Source organism: Podarcis filfolensis, assembly GCF_964270895.1.
Source record: "Podarcis filfolensis genome assembly, chromosome: 3".
Taxonomy (NCBI): domain Eukaryota; kingdom Metazoa; phylum Chordata; class Lepidosauria; order Squamata; family Lacertidae; genus Podarcis; species Podarcis filfolensis.
In genome coordinates this window covers 102,663,880-102,690,586 of record NC_139606.1, presented here as the reverse complement: position 1 = coordinate 102,690,586, position 26,707 = coordinate 102,663,880, and the positions used below count along the sequence as shown (strand labels likewise).

Sequence of the window (26,707 nt, the reverse complement as noted above, 5' to 3'; positions counted from 1 at the left end):
AATATATATATGGAGAATTAATACACACAAGATGGGTTGAATTCCTTCCCCGCCCCACGTATTTCAAATTGTGCAGCGACACCCTCTCTGCTTTCTCTCAGTTGTCCCCAATTGCCATCCGCTCCTAAATTCCTCACTTTGCCAGGCTGGTTCCTGAGGAGGGCGACACTGACCTAAATGCGATGGCAGTTGGCTGTCTTGGGATTCTTTCGCAGTACCGTGCTCTGAATCTAAGACAGCAGGCACGCCACCCTGCTTGTTTAATTAAGGAAACGTTGAGTTTATCCTGGGAGTTGGGTAAGGTCTGGTAGGAAAGGCACCTCGATGTTGCTAAAAACAAAACAAAACCCATTGGCAGTTATTTGCCTGATAGCTTTGGCTCTTCCATATGCAAAAAAAAAGAAAAAAGAAAAAACCCCACCAATCCTCAAATCCAAGGCCAACGCAAGACAGGCGGCTACATTGCATGATCTGAGAGATGCACACTAAGATCACTTTGCAGTGCCACAGAAGGCACTCAGCCACAAGGCTCAGATTTCCCTCGTTTCATTATTCAGTCTACTACTTGGATTAGCCCTGCCTTGGATTAGCCCTGTATGGCTAGGTTAGTCCTGCCTCGGACAAAAACACAGCCCCAGGTTTTAGATTTGTGACCTAAGCGTAAGGGGAAAGGCTGTAATTTGCAACTTGGCAAGGACCAACCAACACGAAAGCTGACGTTGGGTGTGTTAGAATTATGGACGTTTCATCGCTAGCTTTTTTTTTTTTTTTAATTGTTAAAAGGCCATAATCTGTGATTATTGTTTTTTTCCCCCATGTTAGAAAATGCAGAGGAAAAACTAGGGGTAGGGCAACAAGTGCATTTCATCAGATTTGTTTATTTCACTTATCTTTGGCAATAAAATAAAATAAACCTTTGCAATAAACGGAGCCAAAGTATGACATAGAGGCGCGAGCGAGCACACCGCAGCTTCTTCTTCTTTTATTAGCATGAATAATGAGGAAGTTTCAGAACACATAAATTACACAGCGGTGGGGAATCATATAATATAAATTTTCTAAGGAACGTCTTATCGAAATAGAAGGGGTTTGGAAATACAGTAGATGCATACTTTTTTTTTTTTTAATGCAAATAAGGAAAGTGAGTAACTTCACAGAAAGGCCACTATTTGGTGACGTGGACAAGTTCAATAGTTAAGTAAAATCTTGTAAAAGTGTAATCAGTATTAGAAATTGTCTACTTGCAAAAATAGATTTAAAAACTGCAGCTGGTTTGTTTTTGTTTGTTTTTGGACGGTATAGGCCAGGGAATGCTGAAAGGCTGCTTCAGGTCGCCTGGTCGAGAGCTCGGAGCAAATCGCTGCCTTGCAGGAGCGTTGAACTCCCGAGAACTGGGACGTTAACCTCACAGTCATATCGGGTCAGTTCCGGCAACAAATAAGGTTCCAAGGATGAGCCGAGCAGGCGACTTGTCACTCCTGAAATGAGAAGATTTAGATGTTGAGTGGCCTTCATTTATTTATTTCGGTTCAGGCTTAAGATTTCTGCCTGGAAAGGGCAGTGCACAAGAAGAAAACACCATACATCCCCTTTGAGCCCTAAGTGGCCTCGGTCCAGTATACCTGAAGGAGCGTCTCCACCCCCATTGTTCTACCCAGACACTGAGGTCCAGCACCTTCTGGCGGTTCCCTCACTGCGAGAAGCCAAGTTACGGGGAACCAGGCAGAGGGCCTTCTTGTTAGTGGCGCCCGCCCTGTGGAACACCCTGCCACCAGATGTCAAAGAGAAAAATAACTACCAAACTTTTAGAAGACATCTAAAGTCAGCCCTGTTTAGGGAAGCTTTTAATGTTTAATGTTTAATTGTATTTTAGTGTTCTGTTGGAAGCCGCCCAGAGTGGCTAGGGGGACCCAGCCAGATGGGTGAGGTATAAATAATAAATTATTATTATTATTATTATTATTATTATTATTATTATTATTATATGAGAAAAATAACACACCGCTTCAATGAGAAAATTGCAAGTGTCCAACAAGAACAACACATCAGTTTGAGCAGGACAAACAAAAATAAGGCAACAGAACCAAGCAGTCTTGTCTAAACTTCAGGCTTCAGTGCAGGGATGGGGCTGGGCACTCGTATTGAAGGCATTTCAATAGTCTTTGCTGAGTCATGAAAGGCGAACAGGGAAGAAACCAAATGCCCACCAGAGAAAGAAAAACACAAGAGAGTTCCACAGTCTCTGAGCACTGCAGTTGAGGGTCCACCTAGATACCATGTCAATTATGCGTCTGGAGCGGGCATGCTTGGCTTCATTTATCTATTTACTAAATGGTATTGGGGGGCGGGAGGGACGCAGGTGGCGCTGTGGGATAAACCACAGAGCCTAGGGCTTGCTGATCAGAAGGTCGGCGGTTCAAATCCCCGCGACGGGGTGAGCTCCCGTTGCTCGGTCCCTGCTCCTGCCAACCTAGCAGTTCAAAAGCCCGAAGTGCAAGTAGATAAATAGGTACTGCTCCGGCGGGAAGGTAAATGGTGTTTCCATGCGCCGCTCTGGTTTGCCAGAAGCGGCTTAGTTATGCTGGCCACATGACCTGGAAGCTGTATGCCAGCTCCCTCGGCCAGTAAAGCGAGATGAGCACCGCAACTCCAGAGTTGTCCGCGACTGGACCTAACGGTCAGGGGCCCCTTTATCTTTACCCTTTATTGGGGGGCGGGCCAGGGTCTGATCAAGATCAGGGCCAGGCAAGTGTCATAAACCAAGCCTTAGGTGAGCTCCTGCCTGCAACCACTGGTCTCTTCCCCACCCACCCCCCTGCCGCCCATTGGAAAACAGCCCCTCCAAGTTCGTGTTATTGTTTGCGACAGAACTCACCTGACATCCTATGACCTTGTGGCACACTGAAGTCCTGATAAGGGGGGCAGTAAAAGTGTGGGGAGAAGGCAGCTTTGGGGATGTTGGCAGAGTTTCTCAAAGAGGCCGGCGGATGCCGTGGCTGCAGTTGCTGCTGCCCCATATTCATAGGGGGTTGGCCTGGTCCTCTTTGCGGATTGCAAAGGAACTCATCTGCAAATCAAAAGCAAAAAATGGGGCTTCAAAAAGGATGTCCGCTTTTAGAAACACAATTCCGGACACAAGATTTTCTCCCACGTTTGTCCAGGAGTCAAGAGAGCAGGCTGACACTGGCATGCGCATCTGCCTGCTTAGGCTGTTTCGATATTGTGGAATATTGCACGTCAATATTAGTGTTGTAATCCAAACAGTACCTTAGGGCATGTAATGAATTGTAATAATAATGACGATGATTTTTTTATTAAAATGTTCTTACAGTGCTATTCCATAGAAGATTTCAGAGTGGCTTACCAAAAACATACGTACGACCATACAGTGGAAACATATAAAATAAGTAAAAAAACAAAACAAAAACCCCATACATCAATTAACCATTGTGGACAGATTTGTTCTGAACTGCCTGCATAGCCTGGCGGAATATAAGGGTTTCCAGCAGCCATTTTCAAGTTAAAACAAAACACACCTGCTAACTCTACTTCAGTACTGTTGACCCTGATTGGCTCTCCAGGGTTTCTGGCGGGGGGGGGGGGCATTCTCATCTCAACCTGGATATGCTGGGAGGTGAAGCCCAGGACCTCCTGCTTTCAAAGCAGGTGCCCTGAAGCTGGGCTGCAGCCCTTCCCCAAAGAACTGCCGTATAATCTCAGGCAGTTGTATCTATGGATGTATGATGGTGATTCACATTCACTCATGACAGGTGCCACTGGAGGCTGCAAGTCATGCTGTACTTGTGAGCTTCCCAGAGGTCTGGCTCAGGGTGGATATAAATAAATGACTTTAAAAAAAAATTTTTTTTAAAAAAGATCAGATTTTTTAAATTGGATTTTTAAAATAAAATGCTTTTTTTGGGGGGGGGATATTTCTAAAGATAGATGTCAGGGGCTCGGGAGCAGGAGCACAGGGGAGAGAGGAAATGGAGAGCGAAGGGGAAGAATCCGAGGGCAGCGTAGGGGAGTATGACAGTGACCCGAGAGATTCCATGAGCTTCTCCAGCGAATCAGAAGATTCCCAGAAGGGGGCGCCGATGGTCAGGGCAAGGGGGGTCCCAGGGGGGACGCACCAGAAACAAGGAGCCAGCGGGGACCCCCAAAGCAGCAGCGGGGGATCAGGACCAGTTTCCCCACCAGAGCGTAGTGGGGGGGAAGAGTCACATGTGTCAGGGGCAGTGTCTCCTCCAGCGGTGAGAGAAGATGAGTCAGGGCTGACCACACCTCCATCGGAGAGTGGGGGAACGGAGGGGAGGTCAGTTGCAGCTAGCCTCCCCGAAGGGGGAAGCAGTGACAGCAGCAGTGAAACGGTCAGGAGGAAAGTTGCCGGCTGGGCGCGCGCGCCAAGTTCAAATGTACAGGCGCGAGGGACAGCAGGAGACCCGGATTGGGAACCAGCTCCTAAAGCCCGCCGGAGGGAGGGGGAAGACTCAGGGGATTCAGCGTCAGAAGAGTCTAGAAAGGGCGAGACCCCCATGGACAGGCGGAACCAGAGGAGGAAAGAGCAGAGGAAGAGGTGGAGCAAAGCTAGAGTCTTAAACTGGTGTCTGGGGGGAGGAGATTCAGACGGAGATTCAGCGGTCTAGAGTTTGAGACGTAGAGCTGTATGCTGCGGCTGTGGAAGTGAAACTGAACTTCAATAAAGACTTTCGTACTTAACAACAAAGCGGCGTTGGTCCTTTGTGAGCTGGGATCTCGGGCAGCTCTGACAATAGTTTTCTATTTAAGTTACATTATAGTCCAAAGGTTATTCATCAGGAAATAAGGATTTGTTTTAAGTTTTTCATGTGTCTAAGATTTTTTTTTTAAAAAAAAGTTTAACCACATCAGTTAACAAACATGAGTACATATGCTATAATGCTATTGTTTTAGTTAAACAGATTGTTTAAATTGTTTTTAAGGAAATGATTATTTTTCTCCTTCCAATAAAGTACAGCAGAAAAGTTGTCCAAATATAAACAGTTAACTTATTAAACCTCACAATTATTTCATAATCATCTCTCTATGTATTTCTAATAGTATAACCAAATCAGTAATTTTTGATATAACTGTAAAAACTACTCTGAAAATTTATTATTCCAAGAATGAAACCTTCCTCTGGTTGTAAATACTAAGTTTATACCAACAAGAATGAGTCTTTCTGTAAAAAAATGATTTAAATCAAGTCTTACTGACTAGTGATTTAAATCAGGTCTTACTGACTAGCGATTTAAATCAATTTGATTTAAATCAAATCCACGCTGGTCTGGTCACCCTGGGAAAACAGTACGCTGGCAAAGATGGACCATTTGCCCATCTGATCCCACAATACTCTTCTTAAGGAGATTGAAGTTAGTGCAGAAAAACAGACAGTGAGCATAAGATGTGGCAAAAATGAAATGTAAAGGCAGGGACTGATTCTGCTGGACAAGTTTTGTGTTCTGTCATCAGCTGCCCAACAGTGACATGGTGGACCCCATGTGACTCCATTTGGTTATACTGAATTACCTTTCATTTCTTTAAAAAAGGGTCTTACCATTAAGGACGCTTGTGCTGAGCGACTTCTTCTCTGTAAGTAATGCACAATTTTCACCTCTGAGGATTTTCATCCTTTTCCACATTAAGTGTGTTGGGTTAATGCCAGAAGTTTCTCCTTGTATCTATAGATGGGGGGAGGGGAAAGTGAAGGTATAAGCCTGACAAGAAAAGAATATTGTTTAAAAAAACAAACTCATTTTTGTTTTAAGGCCATAGCATGCTGCCAGTGTTTTATATCACTGTTGGGGAGCTATTTTTGTTGTTGTTTATTTTTTCCAGTATGTTGTGTGGAATACTAATGTGTTATATGATACAAACACACACAGAGACACACATGGATGTAAGTCACTTGGATGTAAGTCACCCTTTGGGTGACAAGCAACTAGCTCATTACTGGCCACACTGATTAAGCATCTCCAGGGAGCAATCCAGATTCCTGGAAATATTGCGGACTGAACCCAGGACCTTCCCCATGTTAAGCAAATGCTCTACCACTAAGCAGCCTTTGCAAAGGACAGATTACCCCATTCAGGTGTTGAAAGGCTTGCTCTTCATAGTCCAGCTGCCTCTTCAGCTTCAAACTGTTGGCAAGAGCAATCCGCGCAGGGTTTATATCCATGCCCCGCTGCCCAAGGCACTCCAGCGACCTATCAAGACAAAGCCATTGTTGCATTTGAAAAACAAAACACTGGAGAAGGATCTTTCCTCAAGCCAAGCTTCAAACCAGAACAGTGAGACTTGCTGACCTGCAGAGGCCTCTTGTTCCTAACTTAGGTTGCTGTTGGATTCCTGGGGAAAGACTTGGGATGTCCTACTTGAGCAAGGATGTGGATGGTGGTTCTCCAGCTGCTGGTGGACTGCCAACATCAATGGCCACTGTCCCTGCTGACTGTGGAGCCATCCAACAACCTCTGGAGGACCACAAATGCCTGGCCCTGGGAGACAACTCAGGGACTGTAGAGAACAGCAGTAGCATACACAACCGACAAGTCCAATACCAACCCGCATAGTTTATTCAAGCTGCATATTCTTTCTGCTTCAATAGCAACCTGCACTCCCCCACAGGAAGAACGCTTTAGGCGTGAGTGAAGGATGCGGATTGACCGTGGAGACTTATTTAATTGTTTTTGTGTATCACAGCTGTTTTCTGCAGACAGTATCTGTTGCCAAAGCACTGCTCGCCCTTTGTGCTGTAGTAGACAATTCACAATGCCTTGCTGGTAGCAGAGGCACGAGGTCAACAGAAGCAGTCTGTTTTTCCTTACGGCCTGTCATGTCAGGCTAAGGTGGCATGTGGCAGTGTGAGAATAGCATCATCCCACACCACTATGACAACATTTGGAAGGCTAGAACGTCGTAGATGAGGTCAATGGCCTGGGTATGGTTTGAAGAGACAAGGCCGCTTTGCTGAAGCTAAACATGTCTGGCCCAGTCAGCAATTGGATGAGAGGCCATCTGGGAACCGCGTAGACCCCCCCACCTTGAGTTTATTTATTTACGACATTTATATATCACCTTTATCTTGCTCTCAAGGTGGTGTACATGGTTCTCCTCCTCCCTATTTCATCTTCACAACAACCCTGAGAGGTAGGCTAGGCTAAGAGATGGTGACTGGCCCAAGGTCACCCAGTGAGCTTCATGGCTGAGCAGGGATTCGAACCCTGATCTCCCAGGTCCTAGTCCGACACTTGAACCATTGCACCACACTGGCTCTTCCACGATGGAAAGCTGGGAAGCAAATGTAATGAATCTGGAGTGTGGAGCCCTCCAATAGGATCATCTCCCTCCCTTCCTAGATGAACAGCTATTGGGCGGAACGGCTTTATGTAACTGGCCCCACCCACGTGATTCTGTCCTATCAAATGTTGCTGCAGCAGTACTGGATTACGTCAGCAGCTAAACTGCGGCAGTTAACATGTGAAAGATCCCCAGCTGGCTGCAATGTTGTTTTTTTTTAAAGTGGCCAACGCAAGTGTGCACTTGCACACAGACCCTTAGGCTAAGGCTGGGACCTGTGGCCCTGCAGACCTGTGAAGGGACTAAAATTCCCATTAACCACTGGCTATGCGGCCATGGCTATGCTGCCACTGGCTATGGACGCGGGTGGCGCTATGGGTTAAACCACAGAGCCTAGGACTTGCCGATCAGAAGGTCGGCGGTTCGAATCCCCACGACGGGGTGAGCTCCCGTTGCTCGGTCCCTGCTCTTGCCCACCTAGCAGTTCGAAAGCACGTCAAAGTGCAAGTAGATAAATAGGTACCACTCCGGCAGGAAGGTAAACGGCGTTTCCGTGCGCTGCTCTGGTTTGCCAGAAGCGGCTTAGTCATGCTGGCCACATGACCTGGAAGCTGTACGTTGGCTCCCTCGGCCAGTAAAGCGAGATGAGCGCCGCAACCCCAGAGTCGGCCACAACTGGACCTAATGGTCAGGGGTCCCTTTACCTTTTTTATGCTGCCTAAGGCTGATGGGAGCTGCAATCCTGCAGCATTTGGGGAACCACCAGTTCCCCACCCATCTTAGCCCATGCCTATGGTTTATTATTATTTATTTATTTATTTATTTATTTATTTAAATCAGCCATACTATAATCACATGGTTTTTAAATTATGAGAATCTCTCCAAGAAGACACGCTGACCTCTTCCCGACCCTTTGAAAAGCAGATCTGCTGGCAACATTTTTTTTCTTTTTTTTTTCCTCCTGGGACAATCCTTTTCATTTCCACCACTTTCGGCCTCTGGGCCAAAAACAGAAAGCCTAGTCACTGTTTCACCTTATTCTGAACATGCTCGTCTATTAAAAGTCATTAATGATTTAAGGCTCTGTTTAGGGAAACCCATTAGGGACACGCTTTCAAAAGTTCCAAGTCCAAATGGAACCAAGCGAAGGTTGGTCAGGGCTTTCAGAAATGGCTGGACAGATGTCCTAGTGGCTTGCTTTTGGCCACTGGCTGGTGGGGGGAGGTTCCCCAAGACTGTTCCACCCCCCCTCCAAGTTTTAAGGTTTTGATTTACTGTATTTTTCGCTCTATAGGATGCACTTTTTCCCCTCCAAAAATTAAGGGGAAATGTGTGTGTGTTCTATGGAGCGAATGCAGGCTCCTTGGCTTCAGCGATAGCAACACGAAGCCTCCGAAGCACAGATGGAGCGCTCCCTCCACGCTCTGGAGGCTTTGTGTTGCTTTTGCTGAAGCCTGGAGAGTGAGAGGAGTGGGTGGACACCAACCTCTCTCGCTCTCCAGGCGTCAGGGATAGCCGCCTGAAGCCTCCGGAGCACAGTGGGAGCACCCGCTGCGCTCCGGAGGCTTCAGGTTCCTTTTGCTGAAGCCAGGAGAGCAAGACTCTCCTGGCTTCAGCAGAGAGGGAGAGCTGCGCAGCGCCCCTTCAGCCAAGCGGGAGGAGAAATGGAAGGGGCTCTGTTTCTCCTGCCGCTTCGCTGAAGGGGCGCTGAGCAGAGAGGGGGAGAACTTTTTTCCTTGTTCCTCTAAAACGAGGTGCGTCCTATGGTCGGGTGCATCTTATAGGGCGAAAAATACGGTAATTCACACACTCTCTCGGGATTTTCTATGGGGAGCTGGTTTCTGGCAACAAAGGGCCCAGTTCTCCACCTTCTCAACATAACGAATGAATGAGCTCAAACCAGCTACCTAAATCCACACACTCTTTCCTCCGAGTTACCTTTTCTTATATAAGTTCATATCAGGCAGGTGCAGCGGTGGCCCCGATGGAGAGCTAGCTATGGATCCCGAACACTTATTGATCGCCGCTCTCTGTTTCGTAGGGGCGTATTGTAAGGGTGGGTCAGGGGGCCACTGTGTGTTGGGTCTCCCACCCATTGAAGACAGAGGAGTGCTGGCTTGGGCATAGTAGGGCAGCAAAGAGGATGGCTGGCTTCCGCCATTCAGGAACGGGGGTGGCAGAGTCCCCTGGCCCATGTTGACGTTTTTGTTAGACATCGGCTGGCAGTATTTCTCCGGGAAGAACTGGTCCTGCGAGGGAGGAACAAGGGGCTGGAAGAGGTTGCTCATGTTGCTCAAGCTCTGCTGAGTGAGCTGGGCGCTTTCGGAGAGGGGCCGCTCCTCTTGACAGATCGGGCTGAGTTGGAAATCTTCTCCGTCCATCGGAATGTAAGGAGCCAAAGTTTCAAGGTCCAGCTCGTTGAAATCAGTCTGCACAGAGAGAAGGGAGCAGGGAAGACAGTGTGATTGCAACAATACGAAAGAAAAATTATCCTGGAAGAAACATTTTTCCTCCTCTTTCCTAGAACAATCTTTAACACTGCCGTGCTGCCTTCCTCTATGTGGGGCTACCTTTGAAGGTGACCTGGAAACCACAACTAATCCAGAATGCGGCAGCTAGACTGGTGACTGGGAGCGGCCGCCGAGACCATATAACACCGGTCTTGAAAGACCTACATTGGCTCCCAGTACTTTTCCGAGCGCAATTCAAAGTGTTGGTGCTGACCTTTAAAGCCCTAAACGGCCTCGGTCCAGTATACCTGAAGGAGCGTCTCCATCTCCATCATTCTACCTGGACACTGAGGTCCAGCACCGAGGGCCTTCTGGCGGTTCCCTCACTGCAAGAAGCCAAGTTACGGGGAACCAGGCAGAGGGCCTTCTCAGTAGTGGCACCCGCCCTGTGGAACGCCCTCCAACCAGATGTCAAAGAGAAAAACAACTACCAGACTTTTAGAAGACATCTAAAGGCAGCCCTGTTTAGGGAAGCTTTTAATGTTTAATAGGTTATTGTATTTTAGTGTTTTGTTGGAAGCTGCCCAGAGTGGCTGGGGAAACCCAGCCAGATGGGCGGGGTATAAATAATAAATTATTATTATTATTATTATTATTATTATTATTATTATTATTATTATTATTCCTCAACTTGACGCTTTCCAGATGTTGGCTGAATCCAACTCCCATCAGCCTAAGGCATGCTGGGAGTTGTAGTCCAAAACATCAGGAAGGAACCAGGCTGGAGAAGGCTACTCCCGCTGATGAGCAGGAAAGTAAGAAGCTGCCATATTACACAGAGTCAGACCATTGGTTTTCTAGCTCAGTTATGTCTACAAACTGATAGGAAGCAGTTGTCCAGGATTTCAGGCAGGAGTCTCATCTGCCTGGAGATGGTGGGGATTGAGGCTGCTCTGCTTTTGAGCTACAGTCTTTCCTCAAATGCAGGCATAGGCAAACTCCGGCCCTCCAGATGTTTGGGACTACAATTCCCATCATCCCTGACCACTGGTCCTTTTAGCTAGGGATGATGGGAATTGTAGTCCCAAACATCTGGAGGGCCGGAGTTTGCCTATGGCTGCCCAAATGTGATGTAACAAAAAATAAAAAGACAGCCTTAATTGAGGATTCTGAGCTTTTCCCCCCTGTTCAAAATGGTGCTGGTTTACTTCACATCTTGCTTTATCTATCAATACACAGCCCCTGCACTCTGTTCTCTTGCAGCGCTGGTGGCCCAAAGGAGTAAGCATTAGCTGCCAAAGAGATGCGTGTGCTACACACTGATGATAATGTTACATTTTCCTGCTGGCTTCTCTTACCTGTGAGTTGCACTGATTCTTGGCATCCGTGTCCAAGGCAAAAAGTTTCTCAATCATCTCGATCTTCAGGTCTTCGTCTAAGGAAGTGTAATAGTCTCCGGGGCTGCTTGGCTGCAGAGTGAGAAAGACAGAGCAGACTATCAGAGGCCTGCAAATAACCACCTGCCTCGTCATCCAGGGAAGCTTTACCAAAAGCAAATCTTTGATTTCTTGTTGGCTACTAACGACTGCCTTAAGTACATGTAGGCAGGTGGGGAAGTGGATATTTTTTACAAGGCCTGCTTGTCAAAAAAGCAGCGCCTGCCTGTTTGCACTAGGAGTGCATGGGTTCCCCATTTGGAAAGGGATTTGGGGATTTCAGTGTGTTCTGTGGAAATATGAGCAAAGTCCTCACACATACACATCCAAAGCCCTTTGATCCAAGGCACCTGAAGGGTGTTTGAAGCTGTGCGCACCTCTCTCTCCTTCTGGGCCTCCTCCTTGGTGGTACTCAGTGCACAGCATCACTTTCCTGATGGAGATGTTAAGAACATACGAAGAGTCCAATGGCCTGTCTAGTCCAGCCTCCTGTTCTCACAGTGGCCAACCAGATACCCGTGGGAAGCCGACGAGCACAAGAACCCTCTCCACCAATGCAATGGCCACCGACTTCGATGGCTTTCAAAGTGAATTGGAGAAATATATGGAGGAGGAGGAGATCATTGACTACTAGCCAGGACGGTTATGCTCTGTCTCCATGGTTAAGAGGCTGTATGTTTCTGAATACCAGTTGCTGGAAGCCACAGGAAGGGAGAGTGCTCTTGCACTCTGATCTGTGATGGCCTGGGACTCGGGTTCAGACTCAGAACCAGAGGAGTCTTAGTCCGCACTGGATGCTTTGCCTCAGGTGGCATCTGAACCTAGTCTGGGGCCTGATCCTGAAGAGTCCCAGTCTGCACAGGTTTCCCTGCAACAAGCACCAGCTGGGCCGAGTCAGGGGCCTGAGCCTGCCCTGGCTCCAGATGCGGGGATTACCTCGTTGCCTTCAGCTGGGCCATCCCTTACAGCTGCTCCACCACCAGTTGGGTCAGGAGAGGCTGAGGCGGCCTCTGGGTCTAGTAACCCACCGACATCTCCCGAGCTGCAGAGACTGAGGTCTGAAAGGAGAGACCTGAGTACTTGCAGGAGGAGTGCTCACCTTTGGGTGAGACAGGGAGGTGAGTTGCCGGGGGATCAGGACCGGCCGTTACCCCGACAAAGATAAAAGGCTGTCGGACCCCGCCCTAGGTTGTGGGAGCAACATTGCTGTTTGCCAGAACCTGCCTGAGATCCTGTGCCTGATCTTGCCTGGTTTTCTGCCTTGTGTCCTGCCTTGGCCCTGCCGGATTGACTCCTTGTGGAACCCTTGGATTTGGGACCGGCCTGGACCGCGTTACTCAGATTACCCCTGGGGCCCAGCACAGGATCATGCTTTTGGGTTTGCCACGGGCACCTGGTTGGCCATTGTGAGAATAGGATGCTGGACTAGTTGGATCTTGCCAAGTAAATCTCTACTGTCATCATTTGCTGTTGGTTTTGGCTACAGGAGAATAATGCAGCTACTCTTCTGGAAATAATCTCCCCTTTTTTAAAAACAAAGAAACAACAAAACTGGTATTGTGGCCGCTGTTGGTGCTCATGAAAGAACCACACATGCCCTGAGGCACAACATGCATTCTGGCCGCAGCCCTGCGCGTGAAAACAACAAGGTCATCGCTCAGTGCAAAGGGCTTCCTTACAGTGGAACAGCTGCTGTTGCTGCTGGCGCTGGGAGTGCTGCTGCCAGGTGCAACCTGGGGCAGTGTAAAGGACGGCACACTCAGCTTCTCAGCTTGCGGAGCTGGAGCCTTCGCTTCCGGAGGCCACTGCTTGTTTGGGGTCATCACAGCTTTGTTGTAGGAAGAGATTTCCTCAAACTTTTGCGTCCCTGAAATTTAAAGATATGCAAGGTCAACTCATCTGCGCAGCCTGCAACCCCCAAGACATCGTTTTAGGGAAAAGAACAAGCTGCACGAGTCTGAAATCATCAGACGTGATGGTCCTCCTCACATCGTGAAGGACAGTACAGCTAAGTCTTGGTTTAGTATAAATAGGTGTTAAGCCTGATCTGATCGTCATTCATGCTTCTCTGAGGTCAACGCTATGCAAACAAAGGACTTTCTCATACTGGTGTCTATAATTCTTCATTGACGGTGGCTGCTCACATTACTTCCCTCTCCTAACCCGCTGATGTGGGATATTTCCTATATCTGATCTCCACACAGTGTTTTATCTAAATCAGGGATTTCCAACTCCCAATAGACTGCAATCTACTCACAGTATAAAAAAACTGACAGTGATCTACCCATTGTTGTTGGATAGACCAAAGAGCTTTTTTGGGAAGCTAAAATTGTTGAGCTTTTATTTAGGAAGGCAAAGTTGTGTGTGTGTGTGTGTGTGTGTGTGTGTTTTGGGGGGGAGAAAATCGCTGAGGAGCTAGAGATTGACCATGATCTACCAGGAACACCCCACGATCTACCAGTAGGTCACAATCTACCTGTTGGACATGCCTGATCTAAATGAATTACACACATCACAGGCTTGTGAATTTCAGCTCTTCGGAAATTCAAAGGGTCTGCTTGCTGCAGAGGTGATTCTTTGTGCATGGCAGAAAAGGAAGCGGGTGCTTAAGGCATTAAATCTGAAAGAGCACATGTAGTTAACTAGGGACACCTGCGCCCATGCAATAGTATATTCATGCAGTCATATCCACAATGGCTTTGGCTCATAACATAGCCTCCTATCTGGGGTCTGCTTGGTTGTTTGTAGGTTTGCCTTTGAAGAAACAGAATGGCAAAGATGTCAAGGTTCAATTCCTCATGGTTTGATTTTAATTTATTTTCATTAACTCTGGTTAGAACAAACCACAGTTCCTCACGCTCATTTGTAACATGGAACTGAAGTTTGATATAAAATGAAAACAGAAGAGGAGTCCCAAGGCTCCCAACAGCTTGTTTGTTGGATTCCAACAACATTTGCAGGGTACCAAGTTGGGGAATGCTAATATCGACCATAATCTAAATCCATTTTCTTAGGCTACAAAACTACAGCCAAGTATGCTTCTTTGTATTAGTTAAATAAGTACCATATAGAGCTGAGCTGAGCATCTAAAATATTTGCTTACTGTAACAATTTATGAGAGATCTATCAATCTACCAATAACCTACTGGTTAACTATTGTGCAAAACAGAAGAAAAGGTGGTTTACCTCCCCAGAACATTACTAACCAAAGTCAAGAGAAATAATAGCATCGCCAGGTGTTGGTGCCAGCTGTGCAAGTTCTTCAGGTTCTTCTTTCAGCTTGGTGAACAAGAAACCACTCTTTTCTGCCACAGGGACTCCGTTATCAAACATAGGATTCATTGCCATCATGTGCGGCTTAAAGAGCGATTCTGTCTGATCCATGGAGAACACGATATCATTGTTCTCTATTTCACTAACAAGAACAAAATCAGGTGGTTTAGAATAGTTTGTACTCCGATGAAGAATGTCCACAAGCAAACAGTTCAATTAATTAAAGCGAAAATTCAATTTTACCAAGCAGGCACCTGGATTTAGATGCTCAACCTCTGACAACACACTTTGCTCTGACTGCCACGTAGTTGGCTGTGTGCCTACCCATTGGTGGAAATGGACAGTTTTAGGGGGTGAAAGGAGCAACCAGATTCCCACAGGGATGCTTCCAAGAGGATCATAATGCACATTATGAGCTGAGAGGGGCCTCTTTTTTCTTGGGCGAGCAGAGTTGGGTCTGAGGTCAGGAACTAGCAGTTGAACATCCTGTGTGAGGTCTGACCTATGTTAAACAGCTCAGGACTGCAATACCTCAAGGACCTCCTCTCTCCTTATGAACCAACCTGGACCCTGCTATCATCTTCTGAGAACCTTCTTCGTGTGCCTCCTCCATGAGAGGTCTGGAGGGTGGCAACACAAGACAGGGCTTTATCTGCAGTGGGTCCCTGTTTGTAGAATTCTTTCCCTAGGAAGGCTCGCCTGCCACCTTCATTATACACCTTTAGGTGCCAGGCAAAAGCATTCCTCTTCAGTCAGCCCTTTGGTTGATATAGTATATACAGCAGGGGGTTAGTGGTTTGTTTTTCTTCTTATTTTCACTATGTGTTTTGTGTTTTTGATATTGTAATTTTATGTTGTGAACTGCCCTGAGATCTACAAATAAAGGGCGGTATACAAATATTATAATACTAATAATCTTAGAATAAGGATGGGGACCTTCCAGGTATTGCTGGATGCATTGTAAAAAGGTAAAGGACCCTTGGGCATTTAAGTCCAGTCAAAGGCGACTATGGGGTGCAGCGCTCCTCTTGCTTTCAGGCTGAGGGAGCCAGCGTTTGGCCACAGACAGCTTTCCGGGTCACGAGGCCAGCATGACTAAACTGCTTCTGGTACAACGGGACACCGTGACAGAAACCAGAGCGCACGGAAATACCTTTTACCTTCCCACCAGAGCGGTACCTATTTATCTACTTGCGCTGGTGTGCTTTCAAACTGCTAGGTTGTCAGGAGCTGGGACAGAGCGACAGGAGCTCACCCCTCATGGGGATTCGAACCACTGACCTTGGGCAAGCCCAAGAGGCTCAGTGGTTTAGACCACAGCACCACCCACATCCCTAATAATAATAATACTCTTAGAACAAGGATGGGGACCTTCTAGGTGTTGCTGGATGCCAACTCCCATGAGCCCCAGTCAACATGACCAAGGGCTGGGGACGAGGGGAGTTGTAATCAGCACATCTGGTGGGCCTGCGGTTCCTCAACCCTACTTTAGGATTCCGGCAGACTTACCTGAGAACGTAGTTGACACAGATGATGCACTGAGGTTGCAGGTTGCGTGTATTGTAGATGACCGTTCCTTGGGTCTCTAGCCACACGTACCCACCATGCTTGGCAAGCATGCGGTACTGCCCAGTGACCACTTGACCTTTTGCACACACTTTGGGGGGGGGGGTGAGAAGGGAGGAAACAAATAGGAGTGACCAAGTCAAAATATTGCCAGGTGCATTAACATGACTTTATAAATAGCCCCTTTCACAGAAAAAAACTCCCAGCCCTCTCACTTAAAACTACAAAAATACATGCTGCAATAGCTCTGTTGGTCTTACAGAGTATCTCGTGGTTTGCTTTTGCTGCAACAGCCCAAGATAACTGTCCCAGTACCATTTCATACTCTTTTTCAAATCTAAGTAAGGCTTTCTGCATCCTGTGATTTTGTGAGCGTGCCACAAAAACACACACATATGTGCAGGTGTGAGATTCCTGATAACCTGTGATTTCTTTGGGTGTTTTTTGTTTTGTTTTGTTTTTAAATTAAAAGCAAGTTTTTCGCCCACATGGCTGACAAGCGCTATTTAGAACATGCCTGCTGAACCAGTGAGGGGTTGATTCTCAGAATGAGGATGGTGTTCCAGTGGCCTATAGCTCTTACTGTCAAAAAGCTTCTCCTGATGTTTTAAGTCGGAAACTCTTTTCTTGTAACTTGGAAGTCGTGAACTCTTTTCAAGGAAAAATCTACACTCCTTGCTCCATCCACTTTGGCCTCTGGTTCTGGCCCCAGTCAGCATGTGACTCTTGGGAAGTTACCCAGAACAGAATATGGCCCCTGGATTGAAAATGGATTCCCACCCCTGATTTAGACCGTAGGAGCTGCTAACTTTGGCTGCTCCTATTACCCTTTCCTGTGTGGCTGCTCAAAGTAATGCTTTCAAAGTGCTGTGAAGCCACTGGAGGTGATGGCAGAGACGCACACTTTGCTTGCCTTAACTGCTGCATTAAGGATGTTCAAAGGGGACAACACAGCAGTCAGAACGTCTGGAGGGCTGGTGGGGGTTAGGAAAAAAGACATCATCTCCACCCACCCACCACGGGCGCCCATCTGCCACTGTAACTGATTTATATCATTCTAATTGCCTTAACTATACATTGCTTTAATTGCCATTCGCTGTAAACCGCCTTGGGAGCTGTTAGGGTTGAAAAAGCCGGGTCTGTGGATAAAAAAAGCCCTTGATGCTTTGTAGGAAGATTAAATGTCTGTGCTATCTAAATTGCAACGACTCCCTCCCAGCTCCCAGTCGCTCCACGAAGCATCATTTGGGCTACAAAGGGGTTGTTTGACTTGAAACACCCAGCCCCAGCTTGTATTTAGACTGCCTTGTAAAGTAAAGGTAAAGGTAAAGGTAAAGGGACCCCTGACCATTAGGTCCAGTCATGGCCGACTCTGGGGTTGCGGTGCTCATCTTGCTTTATTGGCTGAGGGAACCGGCGTGCAGCTTCCGGGTCATGTGGCCAGCATGACTAAGCCGCTTCTGGCAAACCAGAGCAGCGCATGGAAACACCGTTTACCTTCCCGCCAGAGCGGTACCTATTTATCTACTTGCACTTTGACGTGCTTTCGAACTGCTAGGTTGGCAGGAGCAGGGACCGAGCAACGGGATTCGAACCGTCGACCTTCTGATCGGCAAGTCCTAGGCTCTGTGGTTTAACCCACAGCGCCACCTGCGTCCCTTGCCTTGTAAAGTAGGGTTGCCATATTTCAAAAAGTGAAAATGTGGACACAGTTTTTGAGCTATTTTTTTTTAAGGAGATTCGCCAAAAGAAATCAACATTTCCAACATGGATTGCCACACCCCCAGATTTTCCTGCACATTTTAACCAATTTTCGGAAATTCCACCCAAGCACTGTTTCCGACGGGCGAATGCCGGTTATGTCTGGGAAATTTCGGACATACGACAGCCCTATCATAAGAATCTTGAACATGAAATCTTTGGCTTCTGGTACCATCGTAGGAAATGGTGGGTTAGGATTCTGGTTGAGGGCTACTCCACATCAGAGCAAAATGTGGCCTGTTGCCCCATTAACACAGAGGCATCCACATGACATTCTCACCATCCCAGTGTTGTCCAGACCTTCTCCCCTTCAAACACTGGGTTTTTTGATCCTCCAAATGTGCAAAACAGAAAGGATTTTTAAAACCCTGCATTTAAAGGGGGAAAGCTCCACATTTTTCTCTGGTGTGGACAAGCCCTGAGAGACAGTGACAGAACCAAACGGGGTTCCTATGATGCAGAAACGTCCATTTTTGGTATACAGTATTAGTCATCTACAAAGTCCTTCTATGATGTATTTTACTTCGCCACCCTCTTCCTTGTCAGCAAAGGTTTTGCATTAAAAATCACCCTGCTCTTAATTTACTTTAGACTACTACATTTTGATTACCAGATTACTTGTGTGGCATGCGTGTGTTAGGAATATCAAAAGGTTTTGTCTGAAGATTGTTTTAGAAAATTATGTTCTGCAGCGTCTGCGAAACATTATTATATACGGGCCTCCTAATAATCAACTTGCAACGAAGAGTCCTAATGAGAGTTGCCTGTTACATTATCAAAAAGCTTGTTACTGCTTTCATCATTAAAAAATAAAAATAAAATCACATTATGTTCTGTTACAACAAAGAGTAGCTTGTGCTCTTCATTTAACGTAACACTGTGTGTGTGTCTCCAGCAGCTATTTGAATCAACTGTATTATTCTTAGACTTATCAGTCGCTTGTTACCTAATAATAATAATAATAATAATAATAACAACAACATATTTATACCCCACCCATCTAGCTGGGTTTCCCCAGCCACTCTGGGCGAAATATTAAAAAATCAAATATTAAAAGCTTCCCTAAAGAGGGCTGCCTTCAGATGTCTTCTAAAAGTCAGATAGTTGTTTATTTCTTTGACATCTGGTGGGATGTCCACAGGGCGGGTGCCACTACCGAGAAGGCCCTCTGCCTGTACTTACATTTGTACTGTGGTATACACTGTACCACGGGGGCGGGGGGAGGGAGAGAACATTTCATATGTTTTCATGCAACATACAAAAAAGCCACACACACCCAGTAACCACCCTAGGAAGCTTACACAAAACTGTAGATTTATAAGGACCACCCCTGCCCCCCCGGCTCATCTATTCCAACCCCCCACAATGTAGGAATCTCAGCTAAAGCATCCATGACAGAGGCCACCCAACCTCTGCTTAAAAACTCCAAGCCAGGAGAGTCCACAGCCTCCCAAGGGAGACCGTTCCACTGTCAAATGGCTCTTACTGTCAAAACGTTCTTCCTGATGTTTAGTCAGAAGCTCCTTTCTTGTAACTTGAAGCCACTGGTTTGAGTTCTGCCCTCCAGAGCAGGAGAAAACAAGCTTGCTCCATCTTCCTGTGACAGCCCTTGAGATATTTGAAGGTGGCTATCATATCTCCTCTCAATCTCCTCTTTTCCAGGCTAAACACACCCAACTTCCTTGACTGTTCCTCATAAGGCTTGGTTTCCAGACCCTTTATATCTTTGGTCACCTTCCTCTGCACACCTTCCAGCTTGTCCATATCTTTCTTAAATTGTGGTGCCCAGAACTGGACACAGGTGTGGTCTCACCAAGGCAGAATAGAGGGGTACTATTACTTCCTTTGATCTGGACACTATACTGGCATACATTACACTGTTGATTCCCTTATTCCATCCTATTCATTTCAATGAGAAGGAAATGCAATGCAGATCAGGCAGGGAAACGAAATCAATTACATATCATTTGCAGATCGAATTCACTGGGTTCATCTCTGCATGGACATGGGACAAATAAGTGAATGTTGGCAATTTCTGCTCCTGGTTGCATTTTTGTCCCCCAGCATCAGGGCCCAGCATCATTAGGCACTTGCTGAGGGTCACACGGTAGCAGGGGCCCATTTCCTATCCCTGCCCCAGTTCCTCTTCCTTGCCTCTTTACCTGTCCTCTCTGGCTAAGAAAGCTGAGCAGCAAGGAAAAGGAACAGAGACTTCCACCTGCCTGAAAGTACCGTATTTTTCACTCCATAGGACACACCGGACCATAGGACGCACCGGACCAATAGGAGGGGGAGAACAGGAAAAAAAAATCTCCCCCTCTCTGCTCAGTGCCCCTTCACTGAAGTGGCAGGAGAAATGGAGCCCTTTCCATTTCTCCTCCCGCTTCGCTGAAGGGGTGCTGCACAGCTCTCCTTCTCTGCTGAAGACAGGAGAGTCTTGCTCTCCTGGCTTCAGCAAAAGGAACCCAAAGCCTTTGGAGCGCAGCGGGACCTCGCGCTGCGCTCCAAAGGCTTCAGGTGGCTACCCCTGAAGCCTGGAGAGCAAGAGGGGTCAGTGTGCACCGACCCCTCTCACTCTCCAGGCTTCAGCGAAAGCAACGCAAAGCCAAGAAGCGCGGAGGGAGCACTCCCTCTGTGCTTCAGAGGCTTCGCGTTGCTATCGCTGAAGCCAAGGAGCCTGCATTCGCTCCATAGGACGCGCACACATTTCCCCTTAATTTTTGGAGGGGGAAAAGTGTGTCCTATAGAGCGAAAAATACGGTAAGTCCCCACATTTAATTATTATTTGGAGGCTTTATTTGTCAATGGATTCCCTTCCTTTCCTCTTCACTTATAGAAAAATCAATCTTTCATTGTTGCAGGACCTGAACTTTGGAACTCCCTGCTTATTGACACCAGGCACGCAACTTCACTGTGCCCTTTTCAGTGCCTGTTTTAAACAGTTTTATTTAGGCAAGCCCATCTAGGCTTTTTAGCTACTGTTGATCTCCACCATGCTTTGAATATTTTAAAGTTTTAAAATGCTTTATTTAAATTGCTTCAATATTATTATTATTTTTAGGAACAAAGCAGCATATATGTTTTGTTAAATGCACAAAATAAATAAAAGATACTGCTATTCTGAACAGTTTAAAGACCACAAAGAAGTCTTTGGTTAAACAGTTTACTAAAGAATTTCAACTGGCTCTCCATTGAGATGAATGGCAAGATTCAGTGGGAACAGGAACAGATCCAAATCATTCTAAAATATTAATGATGGAATATAATTAATCTCTTGCTATAGTTCTACAGCGCATCGTCAGGGCACATTATGCAATAAGACAAAGCCTTTGTTTCCTTTCCCCCTCTCTCTCTTCCCTGCTCCATAGGTTGCAGGGAGTGAGCTATGCCAAATCTGCCAAATTAAACCCTATTATCGCCTCTGATGACTACCAATTAAGTCTCTTGGAGTGTATAGAATTTTTTTATATCTGAAGCCAAGAACGCAAACAATGCTGTAGCTTAGTTCAGAACAATGCCATTACCCCATCGCAAGACAATAATACAGGACTGCAAACTTGAAGCAAGCTCTAACTTGGCAGAGGGTTGTGTAGTTTATGGGCAATGTAGATATTTTCATTAATTTGTACACTCCCCACCCCCTCGTCCCTGTGAACAATCATTTTATTATTTCCCCATTGATGGAGGATTATAGTCTTTCTATGGGATATAGCAATAATAATATGAACGGCTTGCATTTTAGGATTGAATTTCCATTGTTTTTAGAGTTTCTGTGCTAGTGACCAGCTTGTCCATGGACATACAAGGTTGGCCTCAAACAAATCTATCTCTCTCTCTCTCTCTCTCTCTCTCTCTCTCTCTCTCTCTCTGCATTGATTTCCCACCTGTAAAGTAGTTCAAGAGCCACTTTGTAAGGTTGGTGGAGAGAAAACAATTTTTAAACATACTACATAGAAAAGGTTCAAAGGTTGCAGACCTTCAGACGTTTATCTGGGACTGAATCCCATTGAACTTGGCGAATTGTACATAATGGCAAACATGTGCTACATAAACAACTCAACAATAGGGGGGGGGAATGCTTGTACAAGGATGTGCCCTTGTACAAATAACTCCACTTCCCTCCATATGGTATCAAGGCGAGATATACATGTGTGTGCATGCATGCTTCTTTCCCTCTTGCTGCTAGCTCCTATAGCAGCTGGCCACATACCCTGGAGAAACCCACAAGGGAAATAGTCTTCTATTCCTATTGTCCCCTCCCAACAATTAGCATTTAGTGGCCTTTGTAGATTCCATATAGCGATAATGGTTAATAGCAACTGATGGACCTTTCATTCTTGAACTTGTCTAATCCCTCTTCAAATCCATCTAAACTACTTTGGATTGTTTTATTGGATGCATAGTTTCGCACGAGGCAAGAGACCTTCCCCATTGACCTTCCCCCGTCCCCATGACAACTATTTCCAGACTTCTGTACCTGCCACCCACAAACCTCACTCTCTACCCTCTTCCCTCTTCCCCACTCCTTGCAAACATAGCCAAATTATTAGAAAAACCTGGACCCTAATAGCAAAATTGCAAAGGAAGAGAAAAGAGCAAGGCACGTTTGGAAAACAACCTATTCATTTATTCTGGATCATAATTAGCAGTAGCTCAAAGAACTTACATCCCCTTTGAAGGGGAAAAAGTTTATTCAGAATTCGCTTATAGAAATTGCTCCTTCCTTGGAGTTGTGCTGTATTAGCTAGATGGCACTGCTTTACCGTAATGGGGAACATGAGCCTGTCGACATTCCTTTAAATCCATTGCCCTTTGGAGTCGGAACTGTATATTGTGTTTACAGGGTGAGAAGCCTCCATTCATATGTGAGAGCACATTCAAGGCTCTTCGCCATCAGAAGATGATCCCACAGCAGTTACCAGGACCATGTGTGACAGGAACAGCGGCCAGCTCAAAAACTGCATGTCAGATTTCCCAGAAAGGAAGCTCTAGATTGAAGAGATTTATGCTTGTTCCTGGGAATACTGGTAGGCAATGCCCACAAAGAATGTTCCCCAGGCTTTTCACAGGAACTATGTGCCACTCCTGAGACTTAAAGGAACGCAACCTTGCAAACATGGGCTCTTCTCCTTTGCTCATATAAAAACAAAAGGACCAGGCTATTAGGGAAATGAAAACTTGGGTAACTTGGGAAGCAGAACTGGAGTAGATATCCTATTGTTTGAGGCTAAAGTACAAAACTCTTAAGGTGAGAGGTGTTGGACATTACTTGTATGAAGGAAAATCTGCAACAGAAATACAATCTCAAAGAACTGCAGGCTAAGGCTCACAAATAGTTAGGCTAACTCTGCACTCCTTCCCCCAATGCTGTACAAGTTGTGATAAAGAGAATTCATGTTCCAGGAATACCCAAAATAGTCTGGCTTTCTTCATGTGAACACTTCGAGAGTTACACATTTCGTTTCTTGCTGGAGATGAGTGAAAAAAGCGGACTTAGAATTCCTTTTCCAAGAGATGTCAGGTAGCCAACATACTAGATCTTTTGTAGAAAACAGCTAAGTCCTGACTATTCTCTGCCAAGCTTACCAAAACCAGATTGTTCTTTAGTGTTAAGTTGTTACAGAAGAAAATGTCTGCATGGAATCAGAACATGGGCTCCCTGGCATGAGGCCATTCTGCAGGGTGACAATACATAGCTACAAAGCGATTACATCTATTTTTAGGCATTGTGCAGCATGTTACAGTGGCAAACAATAGAAAAGGAACTAAGGAGGCAAACAGGAGTGAAAATAGACCTACAACTTTGTCTCAGTTCGTGAGATTTGTAAGTGAATGTGTGTATACATTCAATTTACTTGTTGCTCTGAATATGGAAGTGTAATGGCAGGAAGGCAATCAGAGGATCTAGCTGATTTGACGTGTTACACCAAGTATTTTAATGTGGCCACGTGAAATGTTGGCAATCCTGACTGAGAACTGGGGCTGCCAGTGCTTTATGGGGCCTCATGAAAATCCCTGAGTCCTCCCAGATAGCCATCCCTTGCAGGGGTCTCCATCACTTTCCTCCACACCTGTCAATAAAAGGTGGCTTCAAGATCCGACAGGCTGTCTGCCACTCACAGCTGAATTCATAGGAACACAGGAAGCTGCTTTGTACTGAGCCCATGAGTTCATTTAATTCAGTATTGTCTACATTGAGTGGCTGCTGTTCTCCTGGCTTCAGGAAAGAGCTTCTGCTGGTGGGACACCAGGGACCAAACTCATATCCTTTTGCATTGAAACATGTACTCTGTCACTGAGCTACAGCCCTTTTCCAGTTCCTCACCTGCCTTCCTCTCTCACCTGTTTCCTGACCCTTTCTTGCTTCTTTGGCTGGGAAGGAGCTCCAAATTCTAGAGGAACTGCAGGAAGGGAAAGTACCTTTCAACTGCTACTTGCTAGCATTTATTATTGAGTGGTCCTCATTCTTTCTCCAAAGAGCTTAGGGTAGCACACACAAGGTATTTCCTGACCCAGCAAAACTGAGTTCCCAAAGTATGAAGGAAACAAACATAAAAAAAACCCTTTGTGGACGATCAATTGCAGCATACTATTGTGTGTGAACCACGACCTACTTCATCAGATGCATAAATTGCTATCCTCAGTTATCGGATGAGTGCATGCATGTGAGAATACCTATATGACCAAATGAATTAACATATCCTTAGTAATAAAATTGCCGTTCAAGTGTAGCATCTTGCCCTATGGATTGGCTCCCCACACAAATTTCTCCCAGTGCAACAACATGCCATCACCAACTAAGGAATCTTTTGCAGTGGTGCGGAGACTGTCAGTTTGCATTTCATAGTACAGAAAGTATTGATCTGATGTGCAGAGATCCTTCCTATTCTAATTAATCCAAGAGGGTTCTGGAAGCTTGTCTGTGTGAAAGAAACAAGCAGAAGGTTCATGATGTTTGGGTTATTCCCTCAGAGAAACTGAGTACAGCTGGTTCTGTTATCTTTTTCGGTCTAGGTCATGCTGACTATAATAGTAAGGCCAGAAGCACCTGGGTTTCACTCTCTGTCTCTCTTTCCGTCCGGTGTAGTGTTCTGCATCTTAACACCTTAGTGTTAAGGTTTTAGTCTTATTATAAGTTATTGCAAGTTAAGTCTGCTGCAACTGGGTTTCTTATGGGCAATGCCAATCCTGAATTCATTGGATTTGTAACCATTATGCTCATTTGCCTTCAGTAGCAGTAAAGCTTTGCTTTATGAAATATAATTGCCTCTGGTATTTTTTTGGGGGGGGGGGATCCTGCAACGTGTTTAAGTTTTTACTCTGCTAACTATATGCTGGAAGCAAGAAGAATTACCAACGATTGAGGAATGGAGGATGAAGCTAATGGACTATGCAGAACTAGATAAACTAACAGGAAGGATTTGAAACCGGCAGGACCAGAAATTCACGGAAGACTGGAGTAAATTTACGGACTATCTGAAAAGTATTTGTGAAGAGTAGACGACGTTTGTAGGTTTGCAAGAGGTTTTGTGAGGAGTATTAATGGAATTATTGCAAAAATGGACAAGGGGAAGGATGATTTGTTAAGAGATGTAAAGGCAATATAAAGTTTAGAAATGCATAAGAAGTGGTTAAAACGGTGGATCATCAGAGGCGCTGATGGAAGTCTAAAAAGATTGTATAAGTGACAAGTTTTGTGGTACACTTTATAATTTATATGTTAAAATTAATAAAAATTATTTTTTTAAAAAACAACTATACGCTGGAATCTGCTCTGCATCAATATGAGTAGAGTTCATGACACTGACTAGGGTGACCATGTGTCCTACTTAACAGAGGACAGTCCTCTGTTTGAACGGCTGTCTGGTTTAAAGGTAAAGAACCATAAGGAGGGAGAGTTGTGGTGGGAAAATGGTGGCTTGATATTTTCCATCAATTTAGCAGCAACCTCGACAGCAGACTCAGCAGGCCCACAGATCACCTCATCGCCTCACTCTTCCCCCATTATGGCGAGATGCACAGTACTTCCATTTAAACGATGATTTAAAATTATTTCCAATTCTGCATCTACACATATAAATTTAGCATATGCAGATTTTATGCAAACCACTGCCCTCTTTTGCATTCTTTTTCGTTGAAGCATAAGCGCCCATCCTTGAGGAGAGAAACCCTGGGACTGTGGCTAAGGTCTCTGCCCCTTAACCATGATCTGCAGCCCAAGTTTGTCCTATGTTTACAGATCATGCTTAAGGGGAAGAGATTTGAATGATGATCCCAGCTTTGAACAACATGCTGAGCCAAACCTTTGGCACACTGTGCTAAAAGGGACCAGGGAGGAGAAGAACTTCTGTGAACTCCTCTCTGGGAGTGAGCATGCTTGCATGGTCCCAATAAGCCATAGCTTGACTTATCATGAGGCGCTTACCAGGCCGGTGTTTGTATGAAAGTGAGCTGAAGAGGCTCATGTGCCCACTGAATAAATAAATATACAAATCATGCTCCTGCCAAATAAATGCAACCTCACAGCTTTGCAATGTGCTCAGTAACACACATTCCTAAGAGAAAATGCAGATTTAGAATGAGACTCACAGTTCTGATGACTTTTGGTCATATTCTCAGAGTCCAGTGCATGGTAGAATTCATAGGCAGAACGGCCCAGAAGCTCCTCAGGATGGTATCCAACTAATTCAGTGATCCTTCATGAAACAAGCAAACCAACATTTTCATTAGATATTTGGTTTCGAACATTTTTCATTTAGTAGCGTGCCTTCTGAGCCTGTAAGTTTTTATTGGTATTGCCCTGAAGAAGTGTACTTCGGCTTCACTGGGGCAAATAAACCTTCTTTCACGCAACTTTGTGATTTCATCTTTCTCTCCCTTTTACGCCCTGATTTAGGATAGGATAGC

General features: G+C 45.7%; 1 protein-coding gene and 1 long non-coding RNA gene across 4 annotated transcripts in view; one reads left to right on the top strand and one right to left on the bottom strand.

Annotated features, from left to right (window-relative positions):
• Positions 1 to 858: 858 nt before the first annotated feature.
• The window catches only part of EPAS1 (endothelial PAS domain protein 1), a 135,438-nt gene continuing 109,589 nt past the window's right edge, over positions 859 to 26,707 (bottom strand). For all 3 annotated transcript variants that reach the window (XM_083605006.1, XM_083605007.1, XM_083605008.1), the window contains 10 exons: positions 26,390 to 26,496; positions 15,983 to 16,130; positions 14,407 to 14,615; positions 12,880 to 13,067; positions 11,123 to 11,233; positions 9,253 to 9,743; positions 6,101 to 6,224; positions 5,576 to 5,699; positions 2,876 to 3,067; positions 859 to 1,478 (listed from right to left, as the gene is read on the bottom strand). In XM_083605006.1, coding sequence (XP_083461132.1) covers positions 1,327 to 1,478; positions 2,876 to 3,067; positions 5,576 to 5,699; positions 6,101 to 6,224; positions 9,253 to 9,743; positions 11,123 to 11,233; positions 12,880 to 13,067; positions 14,407 to 14,615; positions 15,983 to 16,130; positions 26,390 to 26,496 — 1,846 coding nt within the window. In that variant the 3' untranslated portion in view covers positions 859 to 1,326. The remainder of the gene's footprint in view (positions 1,479 to 2,875; positions 3,068 to 5,575; positions 5,700 to 6,100; positions 6,225 to 9,252; positions 9,744 to 11,122; positions 11,234 to 12,879; positions 13,068 to 14,406; positions 14,616 to 15,982; positions 16,131 to 26,389; positions 26,497 to 26,707) is intronic.
• LOC310758944 lies at positions 19,950 to 21,866 on the top strand. The gene is made up of 2 exons (XR_014546120.1): positions 19,950 to 20,033; positions 20,566 to 21,866. It is a non-coding gene; the product is annotated as an uncharacterized lncRNA (long non-coding RNA).